Raw genomic sequence first — 18,406 nt, forward strand, 5'->3', positions numbered from 1 at the left:
GGACGTACAGGACTGTGCCGGAACACTCGCGGCACAGTACGTGGCTCCGCATAACACGGAGCCTGCCCAGTCTCACGCTTCCTAGCCTGAGTACGGGGAGTTGGCTCTGCTCTACCTCTAGGCTCTGCCAACCACCCTTTTAGCCCCCCCAACATTTTTTATTGGGGCTGTCTCTCGGGCTTCCTCCTCGGCCGGTACCCTCTGCGTTGCCGCTGCTCCTCTCTGTAGCGCGCCTCCACAGTCTCCTCTCCTGCCTGGGCATTCACCTTTGCCCATGGCCCTTTGCCCGCGAATATCTCCTCCCAAGACCACCATTTGACCACCTGGGACATCGCCATCTTCTCCTCCTGCGAACACTGCTTGGTCCTCTTATGGTGGGATCTTCTGTCACGATCGTGACATGAACGAGTAGGTGTGTCCAAACTTTTGACTGGTAGTATGTGTGTATATATATATATATATATATATATATATATATATATATATATATATATATATATACTACCAGTCAAAAGTTTGGACACACCTACTCGTTCAAGGGTTTTTCTTAATTTCTTCAATTGTTTTTACAGAGGAGGTCTCTCTCTCTCTCTCTATATATATATATATATATATATATTCTCGGAGTGTACAGAACACTTTCTTTCCATGACCTAGACTCATGACGTAGACTGACCAGGTGAATCCAGGTGAAAGCTATGATCCCTTATTGATGTCACCTGTTAAATCCACTTCAGTCAGTGTAGACGAAGGGGAGGATTTTTAAGCCTTGAGACAATTGAGACATGGATTGTGTATGTGTGCCTTTCAGAGGGTGAATGGGCAAGACAAAATATTTTTGTGCCTTTGAACGGGGTATGGTAGTAAGTGCCAGGCACGCCAGTTTGTGTCAAGGATTGCAACGCTGCTGGGTTTTTCACGCTCAACAGTTTCCCGTGTGTATCAAGAATGATCCACCACCCAAAGGACATCCAGCCAACTTGACACAACTGTGGGAAGCATTGGAGTCAACATGGTCCAGCATCCCTGTGGAATGCTTTCGACACCTTGTAGAGTCAATGTCCTGACGAATTGAAGCTGTTTTGAGGGCAACTCAATATTAGGAAGGTGTTCCTAATATAACCGGACCCCCGATTGAATTCCCATATTCTAAAGTCTACCAACCTTGCCAGCAGGCAAGCTGTAACTTGATTGATAGCCGGAAATGGCTTCTTGGTAGCTAGTTATGAGGAAATTGGGAAACTATCTGGGCTAGCTAAAGCCAGCTTCTTAATATTGCTAAGTTGCTAGTAGCCTAGTACTACAGAGAAAAAACACATTTTTTAAACAGGACAAATCTGAGGGGGCACGTGCCCCTGTGCCCCCTATGGGCATGACGCCTCTGCACACATGCACACACATGCTGCACACATGCACATGCACACGCACACAACCATGACCAGGCCGAGGAACTATGCTCTGGGCTCCCTCACTGAGCCATCTGAATGGAAAACAAACACTATGTAACGCTTCACACTGAAACACAGAGCCGTGTGTGACTCAACACACAGCAGCAGGTTGTTTAATACTCCATAATGTTTTCTACACCAGATCAATAATCCCTTCATAAATTGCCTGTTCACAGGCATATTGCACACATTTTTTGAGGATTGCCTTGGCTCAACTGAAACTAGGTCTGGCGTATGCCCTGATGTCAATAACAAACTTAATATCTGATTGATTGCCTGTTGTTGTTGTATGTGGTTTCATAATAAACCATTCTATATTACCGGTTATTCCTGACATTTTACTGTGTATCATAAACTATTATGATGACCATAAAGTCAATGTTTGAATGAGATTATCAGAGTCCTGTTTATGACTTTGATTACTTTTATAGTGCTGCCTGCCTGTTTTAGTTTTTGCCAGTTGCAAATGATCACACTTTAGACTAGGATGTGACTGTGACAGTGTTAGTATTGTCTCAGAAATGTCTACCAATATACTACTAGTATCTCTTAGTGCTTTTCAAGATAACGTTTGAATGTTTTCAGCATCACTAGCATAAATTATGCTTTGTTTTTGTTATACCTAACAAGTTGCATCATATTGCACAATGCTGCACTATTTTATGTAGCCAAGTATTACAGGTGTTACAGTGCTAGCTATCGTTTTAATCAGTGATTTCATCACATTGAAAGTGTCTGTTTGCAGTGATAAGCACATCTCCTCTGTAGGCAAATTCCTTCCCTGTATAAAATGACGCCATGGAGGGGAGAAGCCCTGTCATGAGGCCCAGAATCTCTCCATCGTCCCCCTGCTGTAGGTAACCCAAACAGCAGAGATCTCCTGGCTGAGAGGGAGGGTTGTTTGGGTGGGGCAGCACCACCAGTTAGGTGACACATGGCCTCTGAGCTCATGAAGCTCTCCTCTGGTCCAACAGGAAGGAAACTCAGGGGGAAGAAACACAGCCAGCTCTTTGTTATTACTCTGACTTATGCTCTGCTCCATGGCTGCCCCTCCTTTCCCCATTTGCTCTCGCTCTCTCTCTCGCACTCTCTCTCTCGCTCTCTCTCAATTGTTTAAACCATTTCTATCTCTTCTCTCCCTTGCTTTTCCCCTGATTCCCCATGTAGGCCTCTCTCTCCCCCTCAGTTTCCCACATGTTCCCCTCTCTCTGTTATATATTCTGACCTACTTTCTAATAAGAGCTACATTATATGGTTACATAAGAACAAGACTGTCTCTGCAGTTGATACCCTGATTCAGCCCAGCTCTGCTGTGTTCTGTCTCACAGAGGGGGAGCTGGCACTGGTAGACTCGCAGCACCACAGTGCATGAGGCTACAGATTTGATGGACCGTAGGTCCTTAGTGAGAAATGATAGGCAAGTGTGATCTTTTATTCCTTTGTCAAATCTTCAGCCCTCACCTGCCTACCATTCAATTCCAGGTCTCCGGCAGTGGACTAAAGTCAAATTAAATAAATGAACACCCCAACATGTTATTGACATAACTGAAATACTGTTAATGCAGACTCAGTAGTGGTGATTATACACTGAGTATACAAAACATTAGGACCCCCCCCCCCCTTTCCCCCCCTTTGCCCTCAGAACAGCCTCAATTTGTTCCGCAGTGATGTTGGCCCATGTTGACTCCAATGCTTTCAACTGGATTCACCTGGTCAGTCTATGTCTTGGAAAGAACTGTTCTTAATGTTTTGTATACTCAGTGTATAAACCATATCGTTTATCTTATTTACATTACGACACTCCTCCTTATATCACGTCAATAGACACACCTATGTAAGTGACGCTTGTGGTTGGAGGTTGGGTTGTGACTGGAGAGAGGAGTGGGTCTGAACGCAGGCATGGAGGGGGGCAGAAGTGGACCTTGAGATGGGCCACTCCCCAGGTGTATTCACTCAGCCGCTTTGGACCAGTTAGAGGGCTGTTATGTTACGTTTATGTAATAGAGTTTAATGGGACACACAGCCCCTCATCCCCCCCCTCCTCCTCTCTCTCCCCCTGCCTCCCACCTACTCACGTTTTTTGTACAATTAGATTTATGTCTATTACAAGGAATGTTTTGAATCTTTCCATTCAATTCCAATGCTCTTTTGATTCGATGCCTAGAGGCAAACAATACCAGGATATTAGAGCATGAGCCATGTAACCTTTTTGAGGACTGTTTTCAAAACAGAGATTTGTATTATTCTATGTTTATTTAATAGTGATGTTTATTACATCACTGTCAACCGTGTATGATAACATCCATACTAGAAATCGCCCCTTTTGGGTCATGCCTCTTGAACTGTCTGTGTGTGTGCGCGCACAGGTGTGTGTGTGTGTGTGTGTGCATGGTAGGACCTGATGGCAATGGGTGGTTTTGAATCAGGGTTGTAGTTACTGTTTACCACAACTGAGCAGGGGTTAAGTGGTGGTTTGGACTCAAGTTCAATACCTGTAGTTTCCTTATATTTTTAATCAGATAACACACTGAAAAAACCCTAATTAACCATGGAATACATCAGTCTTTCATCAAACGAGTAGGTCCATTTGTACTGTAAGTATCATAATCTTTCACAACCGTAGTGTGTGGTTCAGGTGTTGCGTGCTGTAGAAGCTGGGGGAATTCCACTCTATAACAGTAATACCTGACTTTGACTTGCCCCTGTTGTGAAACCCTGAGGTGTCTGCAAGCTACCCCAGAAATGTGTGAAAAGGTTGCAGTGTGTCACACTGGACATGAGCCAGGCCTGTGTAATCCTGTGGCCCCCTCCCTCGCTGGCTGCTCCACTGACCCTCTTCCCCAGGCTGGGAGGGACAGCCAGGTAACCTGAGAGCCTTGTTTGTGCTGTTTGCCAGGAGGTCTATTCTGCAGGAACCGTTTTGTGACACGCACATCCAGTCTCCTCCAGCCCCCACCTCTCTCCTCCCTCCCTCCTCCTTTCCTCTCCTCATGCCATCCACAACCTTTCGTTCAACTCCCTCTCACGTTCACCTACTTTTCTCCTAACCTTGCTCCAATCAAATCAGGAAAAGGGGAAACACAGCTGAATCCAGTAGACGAGTGCTGCAGTTGTCAGGAAATGTCACCTTGCTCCTGTCCCATGGGTCCAAAGACAACTATTGCAGGGGGACATCAGCCGCACCACCCAGACCAAGCATGGGCTGAACGCAAGGCAAAAATAATTTGTGTGAGGTGCGTTTGGGGCCCGTGTAGCTCAGTTGGTAGAGCATGGCGCTTGCAACGCCAGGGTTGTGGGTTCGATTCCCATGGGGGGCCAGTATGAAAAATCTATGCACTCACTAACTGTCGCTCTGGATAAGAGTGTCTGCTAAATGACTTAAATGTATAAATGTTTGTTTGTGAAGGGCATTGTGGTGTCAGCCCTCAAATAGCTGCTTTGTTTGCAGGCTTAGTCCAGGTTACTCCCCCTTTGTCCTTGTGTTATGAACATAACCCCATTTTTGTGTGTTTGGGAGGGCAGGGGGCGGGGGAGAAGATGGGATGATAAACAGACACTGCCCCATTGGGCTCTGCCTTGATTTACAGCCCCATGTATTCTTCTCATGACAGATCTGCTGTGACACTGAACTTGGGCCTGGAGAGTTGGCAGCAGGGACTGACTGTTTCTGCCCTTACTTTGTAGGTCAAAGAGCCATGGACATGCTTGCTGAGTGAGAGCCTATGAGAATAGGCTGTGAGGTATGTTAGCACTGGGCTTAGAGAAGGAGAGGAAGCTTGTCCAGTTTTCCGTCTGGGTAAAGTGGTTTGTGTCAGGTTGAATGAGGCGTTTATAAAGTGGACTGGGCCATAAGAGAGGTCTTCCGTTCCGTGGGGGGTGGGGGTAATAATCTGTAGGTGTATGTGTATGTGCATGCGCTTATATCTGAGGGCTTTTGTGTGTTTAGTGTGGTCGTGGGGTACATCTCTGCCCTGCGTGTGTCGGTCCGCGTGCTTATAGAGAGTTAGCAGAAGGAAGAACTAGGCCACTGTTACATCAGGGAGGTCAGACAGGCGTTCTGTCTAGAAAATGTGTGTCAGTGTGTCACTCCAAAGCTCCTCTCATTTAAAATGAATCCAGTGTGCCAGGAAAGTAAGGAGCCTAGGGAGTGACTGTACCCAAGCTATTTGTGAGGACTGGAAACAGGGTGTCCCCACACCAGCTAAAAGAGAGGAGGACTCAGTCTCTTTTCAACATGCCTGTGGTTACAATCAGTTGTGTGTTGCCTTGATTTAAATTGTGTCTTGTCTAATCATTGTAACTCGTGGCTCTGCTTTGTAGCTGTGTTCAATTAGTAGGCGGTGATTCAAATGACCATAGAATAATGTTGTTTGTCAGCAGCTGCTCTAGTGTAAATGATAGTTTGTTTATTACGTTAGCTAGCATATGGTTGTTATTATTATTTTTGCGGTGTAATAACTAACCCATGAATCACTGTGTATTCAGCATCAAGTGACTGAAACTTCCCTGTAGTTATCCATCTGGCATATGCACAGCTGATTTTCAAACATATCCATCATGAACTGTGTGTAATCCCCATAGACAAGAGTTTTACTAGTGTCAGAGTAAAGAAAGAAGAGAAAGATCAGATATTTGTAACGATATGTCGAGAGATTCAACATCCTTTTTATTGTTTTCAATCTTGAAATGCATCCATCTTCCATGATGAATATTAGTGTCTCCATACACAGCCATGGCAGAAAGAAGGGTGGTGATGACCTAGACACTACCTACTGCTAAACACCACACAAGTCTCGTCTGCATCTTTTTTGTCCTTTTCTGTATCTTTTTCATAAAACCATCAGCAAAAACACAAGCATCACTGATTAATACACATTGAAAAAAAGGAGGATGGGGGTACGGGGCAAATACATCATCACAGTCAATAGGAGAAAGACACAATAAGATAATAACACAACAACACTTGTCAGAAAAAAAAAAAAACTATGAAATTAACATTACAGTGTTGTCCGAGAGAGGGAAAGCTTTACATTTATACACAAGTGCCAAAAAAGCTAAACATATACTTTATAAAACTGTGTGGTACAGTGCAGGCTTCTCATTATCACCCAATACGAGGAAAACAAAGGCCGGGGGTGGATGCCCCATGTATTACACTACAGAGGCACATTGGAAAAAGGGGAAATCCCAATTTCTTTAACAAAGTAGAGATTGTCCTTGGTTTTTACTAAACTTACTTGGAATAGCTCTGATTAATTCTAAACCAGGTTTTTCTAATGTCATGGACTATTTGTGTAATATGGTAAATTAGCCTCTGTTTCAGAGATCCAATTAGCTAGTATCTGGGTTTAACTCCGTGTCTCTAGGGCAGTCAGGTCAAACCACAACATTTCAAATAGGACTTCAGCTTGAGGTTCTGAGCTCAGTGCATTGTGTAGTGTGTAGATTTGCTGATTTGCTAGGTGGCCTCACTCAGGGTTAAAATATCATACAGATATCATTTAGATTATATTACTATATTTAAAAGAACTCCCACCCCTATATGTCCCCACTTTACGGTTATAACTTCAGCTTTTATATCTTTCTACAGATTCATATTTTAGTCTATGTTCCTATGGGCTTTTCTGCAGTGGTGGGCATATGAATCAATACATCGGGCTAAGAGATGGGAACAGTGGAAGTCTAGACTGTTGATACTGCTAAACTTTAGGCCAGTAGCCTAGTTCTGTCTCAGATTGACTTTGATTGAATGCTGTCTAAGATCTTAAAGATCTACAGTAATAACAGGCAAGCTGCATTAAAAGCTATTGGCCATGTTTCTGTAAACAGAGTTAACAAGTGATTACATTAAAGGCTTTTTAATTTAAGTGGTGTTTGCAACAGTAGACACAATGTGACTGTACAGTAATTCTGACAAAAACAGGATGATAACGTCCAAATCCTTTCTTGCCTCGAGTTTGTCGCATTTTTTTGCATTTTCTTGTTTGTTTTGTTAGAAAAAATATATGTATAAATTATTGGTATATTTATATATAACAGTAATATACAAACCAAGTGCTTGAAAAATAAAGATAATGGATGGGCTGTGTGAGATCATGGAGATGGGAAGGGAAAATATGGATTGGTAGAGGTAGGGTTAGGGAAGAGGGATGGAACTTCTTTGGTCAAGGGAATGTTCCCAGAACGTTGCTGCTATGTTTGTCTAAAGCCAGATGTGCAGGTATAGTTCCAATAATGGTCAACTTATATTCTCATTTGAAACGACCAACTGTGGTTTGACGATTTAAAATTAATCTTGTTGAAAAATGATATGAAAGAGTTTCATCCCTCCTCTCATTTATAAACAAAAGTCCTTCTGTAATTATGGAGAAGACGCAAAAATTGAAAAGTCTATACAATATATACAAATATAATACAGTTCACCCAGAAATCCTGTTTTGAGCTTTATTTAGCAAGTACAGCTTTTTAGTCCCAGGGCTTGAAGGTGAGGGAGGTGTAGATGGAGGTAAAGGGATGATAGTGGATTGAGACTGAGGATGGGAAAGGGAAAGAGCGTATTTCGTTCAAAGGCAGCATCAGAGACACCTCACAATGTAAGGAACCTCAACAAGTTTGTGTTACCCTCAAGTGTTCTAGAGGCACTTAGTCTCGTCTGTTGTTACGGCGTCCGCTTGACTCCTCCTTTTTCCCACTCTCCTTCCTTGACTCAGCTGAGGACTGCTGCTTACAGAACCCTGTGGGGGGCTGGCTCTCACTCTCCCTCTCTTTGCCGCTCTGCTGCTGCGTGAGGGCCAGGTAAGGGTGCTGGGGAAGGGGTAGGATAGAGGAAGGAGGAGGGGTGGGTGGAGAGTCCTGCTGGGAACTCATGGCTTTGTGTTTGAGACGCAGTTTGTGGGGCAGGGCAGTGCCCTTAACCTCTGCCTGGGCATCCCCGTTTTGGCATTGGGAGGAGCCCTGAGGGGAGGGCATAGGGGACCCTGGCTGGTGTGAGACACACAGGTGCTGGAGGTAGCTCCCAGTGTCAGAGATGGAGGAGGACGGGGACTCGTCGTCTGTGGAGGCCTCCTTGTCAGAGCTGCGGGGGTCATTGTCACTAGAGGAGGTGTCTTTGCCTGAGGTTGAGTGTTCCTGGTAGTACCCCTCATTCCTGGCCCCGCCCTCATAGGTCAGTATGGGGGGCTCCTCGTCCTGGGCGCTGAGGTAGCAGTGACTAGCCTGGTTGTGGGACGTGATGGCCTCCTGTTTTTGGAGGATGTCTGGAGTGAGGCCCCTCTGGGTCTTTTGCTCCTGTTGCAGAGCTCTGTACACCTGCCTCTCTCCTGCCTCGCTGTGGCAGTTTGAGTAGTGGTACGGAGGGGAGTCTAACGTCTTCCTCTCCATCTGCTTGGTCACCTCTGCCAGTCTCTCTGAGCTCTCTGTGAGGCACACTCGAGCCTGGGCCAGACGGCTGGCCTGAGCACTCTGCTGTTGGGCTGTCTGTTGATCCATGTCCTGCTGCCTTTGGCTCTCCACAGGGTAGGAGGCACTACTGGAGCGGTAGAGGATGACACTCCTCTGTTGGGTGGGTGGAGGGGCCTGACTGGTCTGGCTGGTGATGCTCTCCCGGTGGTGGTAGGAGTGGGAGTGGTGCTGTTGGCTGCGGTAGACCGACGCCATCTCCTCCTGGTGATGTGTGGAGGACAGGCTATGGTGGACGTTGAACATGCTGCTTCCAATGTCCATCTCCAGGCTGCTTTCCTCCTGCTTGATCTCGTAGACCGTAGGCTCTGGGCTGTCCCGGGAGGACCTGTCTGACATGTCTGAGAGGGACCCATGCGGGGAGTACGTCACCAGTTGACTATGTCCCCCCCCGCTGCCTGACTGCTCAGTCTCAGAGGAGTCAGAGTTCATCATCACCTGGGAGCTACTGGAGTAGCCGCTGGAGTAGTAGTTGGAGGAGGATGTGGAGGATCCCGCATTGCCTCCATTGTTGACTCCACTAGTGAGCTGCTGGCTCTTCTCCATGTAGGAGGCAGTGCTGATAAGGCCAAAGCGCAGCTTCAGCTGCAGCAGCTCCGTCTTCAGGCGGCAGTTCTCATCATTCAGCACCATGACGCGGTTCTCCAATACCATGTCGTTCAGTCGGCGCTTCTCCCTGGAGCGTTTGGCCGCCTCGTTGTTCTTACGGCGCTTCTCCCAGTAGGAGGCATCCTTCTTTTCATCAGAGATGAACTCACGCTTGCGTCTGCAACTCATGCTGGGCTTGGGCTTGACGAGACGCCCCTGGCGAGAGGGGGTTCCTAGGGGCGATGGGAGAGACTCTTCGTAGTTAGAGTAGGTCTCTAGGTTGTCCAGGTTATTTTCTGAGCTTGCTGATTGGAGTTGTGAATTCAGGCTTTCCATTGTTGCTCAGTGGAGGCCAGTTTGGAATATTGCTACAACCACTGGAAAAGAAACTCAAGGAATGGGGTGATAAGAAACGGTGGGATTCAGCTATATGTCACTGAATGAATGAACTTATAGTTCAAGTGTCTACGTTGGCCAAGAAGATCAAGAAAAGGTGGAACTCTGCGTTAATTACCCTCATTTATCCAATGTATGTTCCGCCTTTCTCTAGGCAAGTCTCTTCAGCTTTCTCACAGAAAAGTGGGTCAAAGCCGCCTTGTAGAGAGAGAAAATAAAATAATTCCTGGAGTGGGGAATGTGACGAGCTTCGCTGAATGATTCTCTGACCTTATTTTCTCTGTTTGTTTTTCAAACTTTTTGCGAGAGTGCTGTGCTGAGCAGACAGAGATGTGCCCTACTGCTCCAGGCGTGTTGCAGGATGTAGGTCACTCAGTCCATCTCGGCTTGTCAGTCTCTTGGGAAGGGCGCTGCCTCTCCTTCTCCAGTAGGTTGCAAGATGAAAGGCTGAGGAGACAAAGAAAGAAAAGGCAAAACTCTTAATCCTTGTGGACTGCTGTCGACCGCTATGCATTTAGATTTTGAAGGAATAATATCTTCTTTATGTCATTGTTAATGAAGTCCATTTTCGATTTTGGCATGCCTGGTGATCAAATAATTTTGAGGGATAATCAACAATACGCTCCTTCTCACATCCTCCTGCTTTCACATCCTCCTGCTATGTTCTGCATGTCTGGCTTTGACTGAATTGTTACCCCTGGCAACCAGTGAATATTCACTAGACCCTAGTAACCACTGTCTGACCTCATGGCCCTTCTATTGAGCTTCTCTATCTGTGGTCCTTGACCCCTTACCCTTAAGGCGTCAGCATGCTTCAGTTCGGCTGGTGCCTAGCCAAATTCGGCTAGGCGAACTGAATGAGTGTGCTTGCATACTCCCTTAAAATACCTTCGTTTGGAAAACTAGAAGAAAAGCGGCAATAGTACTTTGTCCATTTTGAGACGCCGTAGGCAGTATACACTTCCTCAAAATAGTCAGAATTAATCTAAGATAAATCAAGAAATCTGTAATTTAATTATGACTTTTTTGCAGAGATCTTAGTCGCGCAATTTTACATCTAACTGAGATGTTTGGTGCAGTATTTCTCAATGAGAAAATGTGCATGAAAACGATTAATCTCTCGTTGAATGACAACAAAGACTTTATTGAAGAATCCCTACTGTTGATCAATGGAGGGGCGTAGACTTCAGCTACCGACTTCGGCTTGCCATGAGAACAAAATGTGTGTGCCTGAACAGCCGAAAAAACCTGTACCCTTACACAAAATGTATGCACAAACTCTTCCTAACTGTTTAAGATGGTAAGCATGCGGACGCCTTTAGCCCTGCATGTTGATGTTGACTTGCATGGTGTAATAAACATGATGCCAGTATAGTAGTTTCTGAGTTACTATCTTTTTCTGAGTAAGACATTACACATTTGCTATTTGTGACATTATTCCTCCGCATTTGTAATCATAGCTGCATGTCTGGCAACCAAGTCGAGAGCACATGATTACCATGTAAATTCAAAAACAGTAACACTACCCGAAATTACATCATTCGAACACATGGAATGATTGGACATTGAATTTGTAGGCTTTAAACAGCCATTATTGACTTATTTCATTGCTGCTCTAGATAGTATTTCAGGCAGATGTATTTTAAGAGCCAAAACAGTGAATCACCCAGGTGCAGTGGGTGTGGGCTTCCCCTCATTCTGTTTTAGAATTCTAGGTCAGGAACAAAGATTCCAAAACAACCAGATTAAGAAACAGCCCACTACGTTTACATAGAAATCATCATGAATTTGAGAATTTACTATAATTGTAATAACCGTAAAGAACACATTATATTTGGACAACCAGTTCCTGGCGGTGAATGAAGACAGACAAAGGTTCCCCGCCAAGGAAAAGAGGTGGAGAGGGCAGAGGATTTTAAGGTAAGGGCGGATGAGGAGGTGGGGGGTTAATTAATGAATATAGGTCAAGTCTCAGGAAGGAGGGGGCTGGAGAATGTGCCAAGCTCTCTTGAATTATGACACCAGGGTGGTCAGCCTCATAACTATCAAGTGTCTGGGAACCTGCTCAGCAGGGACCCTCCTGGTAATGAGCTAAATATATTGGCCATATCCCACAAACCCCTGAGGTGCCTTATTGCGATTATAAACTGGTTACCAACGTAATTAGAGCAGTAAAATTAAATGTTTTGTCATACCCGTGGTATTTGGTCTGATATACCACGCCTGACAGCCAATCAGCATTCTGGGCTCGAACCACCCAGTTTATAATCTCCCAGGAGTCTGGGGCAATATTACGTAACTACCAACTGCTCTACACTTTTAAAAATGTGGGTTCAACACCAATGTTTCTTTCCATGCACAATTCAGCAACAAAACGAGCACAAATCTAGATGGGATATTACACCCATAGTTCTTCCATTCAAAATGTTTTGCTTCCCACAAAATGATGACAAGCCATCTAGGTATGGGTTGTTTGGGTCCCATGATGCAGTAGAGACTAAATAGAGATACAGGCTACGATTATGCCTGGAAAAACGGTTGAGACAGGGCCTGGGTTCATTCACTGCTAAATGCAGTACTTTAAGGTCATCATTCCCATGAGCCATTTGCGTGTGGCTGTGTGGCAGGAGGGAAAGAGTGGAAAGACCACAGAAACCAGGGACCACTCAGTAAACACTGGCTCTGACTAGTGCCTACACGGCACGCTGGAATATAGGTCAGTGGAACCACGGGTGAGGCAGGGAGAGAGAGACAGAGAATTAGAGAGTACTCTATTTATAGAGGTGAAAGATGCACAGAGAGGGACAAAGAGATTGAGAGAAGATAGACAAAAGAAAGGGAAAAATGAGCTCAGATGATAGCACCTCGCAGGATGTAAAGAAACTGGATACTGTACCAGCGTTAACAACATATCACCCATGGCAACAAAATAAAAAAAGGGGGCAACTAATCCTGTCAACATCAATCCCTCCTCATCGAACAACACACTCCCTCTGCGCAAACGGATTGACTTTTAAAAAACTAAGCTGCTCATCTCCTCTGCGGGCAGCTGGAATTAGCTGGAGACATGAATGGAGCTGGTGTGTTTGCTGATTAATGCATCACAAGCTCTTAGTCTCACACTACAGCTACAGGAATAGACCATCATAATAAGTGTGAATCCCACCCAAGCACAGCGTGCCATCCAAAACATCTAACTAAGCCTCAAACCCATCCACTTCATTATAGTGTATCAAATAACTAACCGCAGGGTACTGTTTTTATGAAAAATGTAGTGTGACCTGCCAGAACAAATGTCAAGTAGTAAGAATTTCTACTGCTGCCCTTTTCACCCATCCAATATGCTTACAAGGCTCTGTATTTCAATGGAACACTCCTACGCTTGTGGTAGATCATAATTAATTCTATGTCCAATTTCATGATAAAAGTTGAACAAAAAGCTGCATCTCATCAGAGTATGAATCCATTACTGATAGCACTGTTTAACATCAGCACACGTCCTTTTTATATTTAATAAATATAAAGTAATTCTACCACAGGACACTGTCTAGGGCTTGGTTACATTTGTGAAGTGATCAAAGAGAATCTAAAAGTTGCCATTTTACAATTATTGGGTCCAAACAACTACACAAAGCTAAATTTGGTGGGGCTTGTGCTCAAAAGCGTGTTTTTGTTGAGCTCTTAAAAGTAATTGGAGCAGGTGTAAAATAAGGGGGAGGCCACCAGACCGGGGTGCAATATTTCACTGAGACTGAGGAACTGAACTGCCCCCAGGGGGGAAGAATGCAAATGGCTGGCACGTGGAGGGCTGGCTTTTTCCCAAATTCCAAGTAGGTTTGGGACGATATGTGATTAAATAAAATATTGTGACATTTGACATTGACGATATATCGCGATATTTGGAGTAGCACATCGTAGAAGAGGTCTCCCCAAATATCGTCCAATCCTAATTCCAGGAATGGGTTTATCTTCCCAAGAAAAAGTAAAAATTCTCGGACAGGCAGGCGGAGTTCCAAGCCAACTCATTGTTCCATAAACACAGCCATATCAGCCTCTCTTAAAAAGGAAAAAAAGAGTGACCTAGTGCAGACCATGTGTTTCCTCAGTCACATGTGCTCCCTTGGCCTACTTCTCTGCCTCTCCCTCCCAGCCACAGAAGCACAATAACAAAGCACCTACTCTATCTTTCATTATCTTGCATTGTGCCAGGAAACCCTGAGAATGTCAGGAGGGTCAGGATAAACCCCACTCCACATTGTTTACCATCAACTACAATAGGAGTGAAACAAGACATTGTGTAAGCTGCTCTAGTGAAACAAAGGTAATCTCATCCTCATGATAATTATAGCCATGTTATTACCATGTTTTTGGCAATAGCCTACTAATCCAATAAGGAATATAATAGCTGATCAATGCATTGCAATTACAAGCAATGTATGGAAAGGTTCTTGAATCCTACGAAAAGGGGTGTGGCACAGAAAGGTGAGGATTGAAGTTAATTGAAAAAAGGCTAAACGAATATGTTTCTAATTGTGTATCACTATGATATGAAGGAAACCCGAACTGTTTATTAGGCGCGTTTATCTGCTGCCCATCAGTGTTTCTGTTCTGCATGAATGGGTTGGGTGTCTTTGTTAAACCAGCTAGGATTTATTTTGGTAGGTTTTTATTCTGGTATTATAGGGGCTCTGCAGCACATCCCCCCTCCCCGTTATGACTAATGTGACCTACATTTGGAGCTGGTATAGCGGTCCACCGTATGCGCCAACCAATTAGCCCTCCTCAGCAAAGCACAATAGAGGCTATGGGTTTCCGCTGATTGCATCATCTCCCCTGCCTAATCTGTTTTAATTACTTAAATTATTTATTATGCAACCCGCAGAACTTCTAGAGCCTTTAGCTTAATCTAAAAGTGCAATGTGCTACAAAAATTGAAAGCATAACCAAATGCTTTGCGTAATTTCCCATTGTGCATAGAACACCTATACCATTGGCTATGTTCTAACCTACATGGTATTGATTAACTTTTCGTGAGATATAATTCCCGTATGACTTTTCATAAAAACATTAACAGCGTCAATAGCCTACACCCTTACCGCGGCACCAAAAGTAATCCTATAGCAGCTATAGCCTACAGTAGGCTAGACACAAGTGCGCATGCCATCACTAAACAACAAATGCATGAGCTGCGGGCACCGGGCGGCGGCACTCATTCCACAATCATTCCCACGTGCAGTGAGGGGGTACTTTCAACATTCAGACTGAGCAGGATGGTCTTTTCTAAGACAATTTACAACAAGTGTGTGCAGTATTAATTATGATATGCATGTAGCCTAATAACTGCATAGGCTATAAATTGAGATGGACATGCAGTGCGCAACAATGTTGCTGATAAGGAATGGTAGACTATAATGCACATGTTACATAGTTGCTGTAGAGGGTTACATTGTCTAAAATTGTTTCCCAATATAACTAATAGGCTACAGGGCAGGCACATATCCACGTCACAACACAAGTTTTCTGCCCTCTTCAACATACCACTACTCTTTGTTGCGTCTCTGATAAATGTACCTTTTGCATATTTAATCAGATCCCCGGGGAAGTCATTCAAGGCAAATGTAAGTTTCCTGCTCATACATAGCTTGTTGCCCTATTGCATTCGCCACCCATAGGCTACTTCAACAACTTGTCACGACTTTGAGATAGGCTCACATTTGACCCAGTAGCCTAAATAAGGACAGAAATAATCATACCCAGTATATCCATCCAGCTCACCTTACAGAAACAGCCAATACTTTAGATGTCATCATTCATATCCAAAACAATGTTTTCAGAGATGTAGGACAGCACAATATTCCAGTAGCCTTTGCTCTAGATTCAGTTTGCCCCACTGAGCAGGGGAAGGGTTAACGGGTTGCCTAACACCCGCGATAACCTTTCACAAATAACTACTTACTACAAGTGTGTCCTCAGACCAGCCTGGTCCGATAAGACTAGACGTAACATAGTAAACGTAAATGAAGGACACTCGAATAAGTACATGTTACGTTTACTTAAGGCAAAAACAAAAGTAGTAAGGATGGGTGGGCGTATGACGCTAACATCTAGCAACCCAAAGGTTGCATGTTTGAATCTCATCATGGACAACTTTAGCATTTTAGCAATTAGCAACTTTGCAATTACTTACTACTTTCAATACTTTTCAACTACTTAGCATGTTAGTTACCCTTCCCCTAACCTTAACCCTTTAACCTAATGTTAACCTTGTCCCCAACCTTAACCCTAACCCCTAGCTAGCTGACGTTAGCCACTTAGCTAATGTTAGCATTAGCCACAACAAATTGGAATTCGTAACATATCATATGAATTGGAATTCGTAACATATCATACGAAATGGATGATGGCCATCCACAAATGAATACATACCATACTAAACATAACATAGTAATTGAGGTGTCCCGGATTCACATTTACTATGTTACGTCTACTCCTGAGTCCAGGTGTAAACCGACAGGTTTTTTTTCTTCAGTTGCCTCGCATGGACTCATAGACTAACCCAAAGGGACATGTTTCGTGTCATAACGGTGTCCTTTTAACTCACAAGTATTTAAATTAACATTTTAATAATATTATATATATAAATATATACTGAATTGTCTTTATATAATATATTTACAATAGATTATCTCTATTAATTTATGTTGCTGAAATAAATGTCCATAATTTTGTTACTAAAGAATAGCGGAATTAATCCAAAGAATAATAATTTTACCTTATTTCAAGTTATTGTATCTTTCAATCTTTTCAAAACTCTACAATGATGGGGGGGAAACAAAATTAGGGAAGCTACTCCAAATATGTGTGTTTTCTGTGGCCCCTGACACCCAACGTTCCTTGTTCTGAAGGAATTCCATGCTCCCACTTCTAACCTTCTCGTTATCATCCCCCTATACATTCTGCCACTAAAGAAGGGGAAACGCCTCGTCTTGACAGAAAATGCATATGGTTCAACGTCCGTCTCCAACGTTATAAACACTTCCCGTTGTGCCAAAACTGTTGCAACAATGTGTCAGTGTACTTGAAAGTCATGCAAAACAAAAATGATGAAAAGTCTAATCGAAGTGCCACTAAGTAACATTGAAATTGGTATTATTAGACTATTGGATTGAATTGTTTTCACTAATAATAAATCATTAACATTATACACATTAATCAACGGGACATTTAAAGGCAATCCATATAAAATAAATGCTTACCTTGTATGCGTAAATAAAAGCCCACAGTGCGAAGCCTAATATAGCAGCCACGTTACTGTTCAACAATTCCTATTTCCGACGTCTATCGAATTCAAATGTGCGATCGTCCTTCACGTAGAGTGCGAGCTCTGTGATTAGTGCTTGTATCTGAGCATGAATTCAGTGTCGCTTATTTTGAATCTGCTTCTCGTGTTACGTTGGGGACTTGCTACAATTTCTTCCTCACTCTCTCAATGTCTCCAATTGTATGTTAGTAGGTCAGTAGTTGCATAACAGGACTCTTTGGGTGCCTAGTCACGTTTTGTTTCTCGCTCGCGAGCTCCGTATCTGACCCCTCCCTTTTCTTCTCCTTCGAATCCTGTTGCAGAGAGACCTGGAAGAGGAGAGAGGGGAGGGACTAGCGCACAAAGCCAGACTTGCTGAGATGCTGGGCTGAATGATGGGTGAAGATACGCCTAATAAGGTTAATAGAGAGCGAGACAGACACAGAGAGAGAGAGACTTTGAAAAATAGAATGGTGGGGAGACATTTTTAGAAACAAGCCTTTAGCAGGAGATATAAAAATAACATTTTATCCAACAGCTATTGTTTGGGGGGAAATGTATGCCCCTTTATTGAATGGATACGCCTAATTACTCCAGACAGAGGCTCAGTTTTCCCTTTAAATATAACCTTAATTTTCGGTTTTATTCTTATCCGCAAACCAAAATCTATTCACATTGTCCCTCACTAGCACATTAGTAGTTTTTTCTTCATATTCAGAAGACTGAAGGCATAGCCTACATGGCCTAGGCTTTATCTTAACGTGGAGTAGGTGACATGGGTTTGAATCCAGTCAGACACATTTATCAGGAACTACAATGGTCAGTTACAATTGCAACATGGCCACATACAATTATGACATGCACATCGCTGCAACCTGGATTCAGGGGTAGACATAATATAGTAAACAAAAATCCAGGACCCTCAAATTAGTACGATATCTTACATTTGGTATGGTATGTAATAATTTGTGGATGTTCATTCTCTATTTCACATGATATGTTACGAATTCCAATTCTTATGATATGTTACGAATTCCAATTCGTATGATATGTTACAAATTTGCGATACGTATGATATGTTTGACGAATTCCAAGTTGTTTAGGCTAATGTTAGCTAGGTGGCTAATGCTAACATTAGCTAGGTGGCTAACGTCAGCTAGGCTAGGGGTTAGGTTTAGGGGTTAAGGTTAAGCACAGGAGGTTGGTGGCACCTTAA

General features: G+C 43.6%; 1 protein-coding gene across 1 annotated transcript; it reads right to left on the reverse strand.

The window, feature by feature from the left end:
- Window positions 1-6,077: 6,077 nt before the first annotated feature.
- On the reverse strand, window positions 6,078-17,458 carry LOC121550998 (filaggrin). Its single transcript, XM_041863492.2, has 2 exons — window positions 17,147-17,458; window positions 6,078-10,337 (listed from the first exon to the last, which is right to left on the reverse strand). The coding sequence occupies exon 2, from the start codon at window positions 9,828-9,830 to the stop codon at window positions 8,091-8,093; it is 1,740 nt and encodes a 579-aa protein (XP_041719426.1). The 5' UTR covers window positions 9,831-10,337; window positions 17,147-17,458; the 3' UTR covers window positions 6,078-8,090.
- Window positions 17,459-18,406: the final 948 nt, after the last annotated feature.

Source organism: Coregonus clupeaformis, unplaced genomic scaffold (assembly GCF_020615455.1).
Source record: "Coregonus clupeaformis isolate EN_2021a unplaced genomic scaffold, ASM2061545v1 scaf0010, whole genome shotgun sequence".
Lineage (NCBI taxonomy): Eukaryota > Metazoa > Chordata > Actinopteri > Salmoniformes > Salmonidae > Coregonus > Coregonus clupeaformis.

Bases quoted from the DNA above. Each gene is read 5' to 3' on its own strand.
- LOC121550998 (XM_041863492.2), bottom strand. From the start codon at position 9,830: ATGGAAAGCCTGAATTCACAACTCCAATCAGCAAGCTCAGAAAATAAC.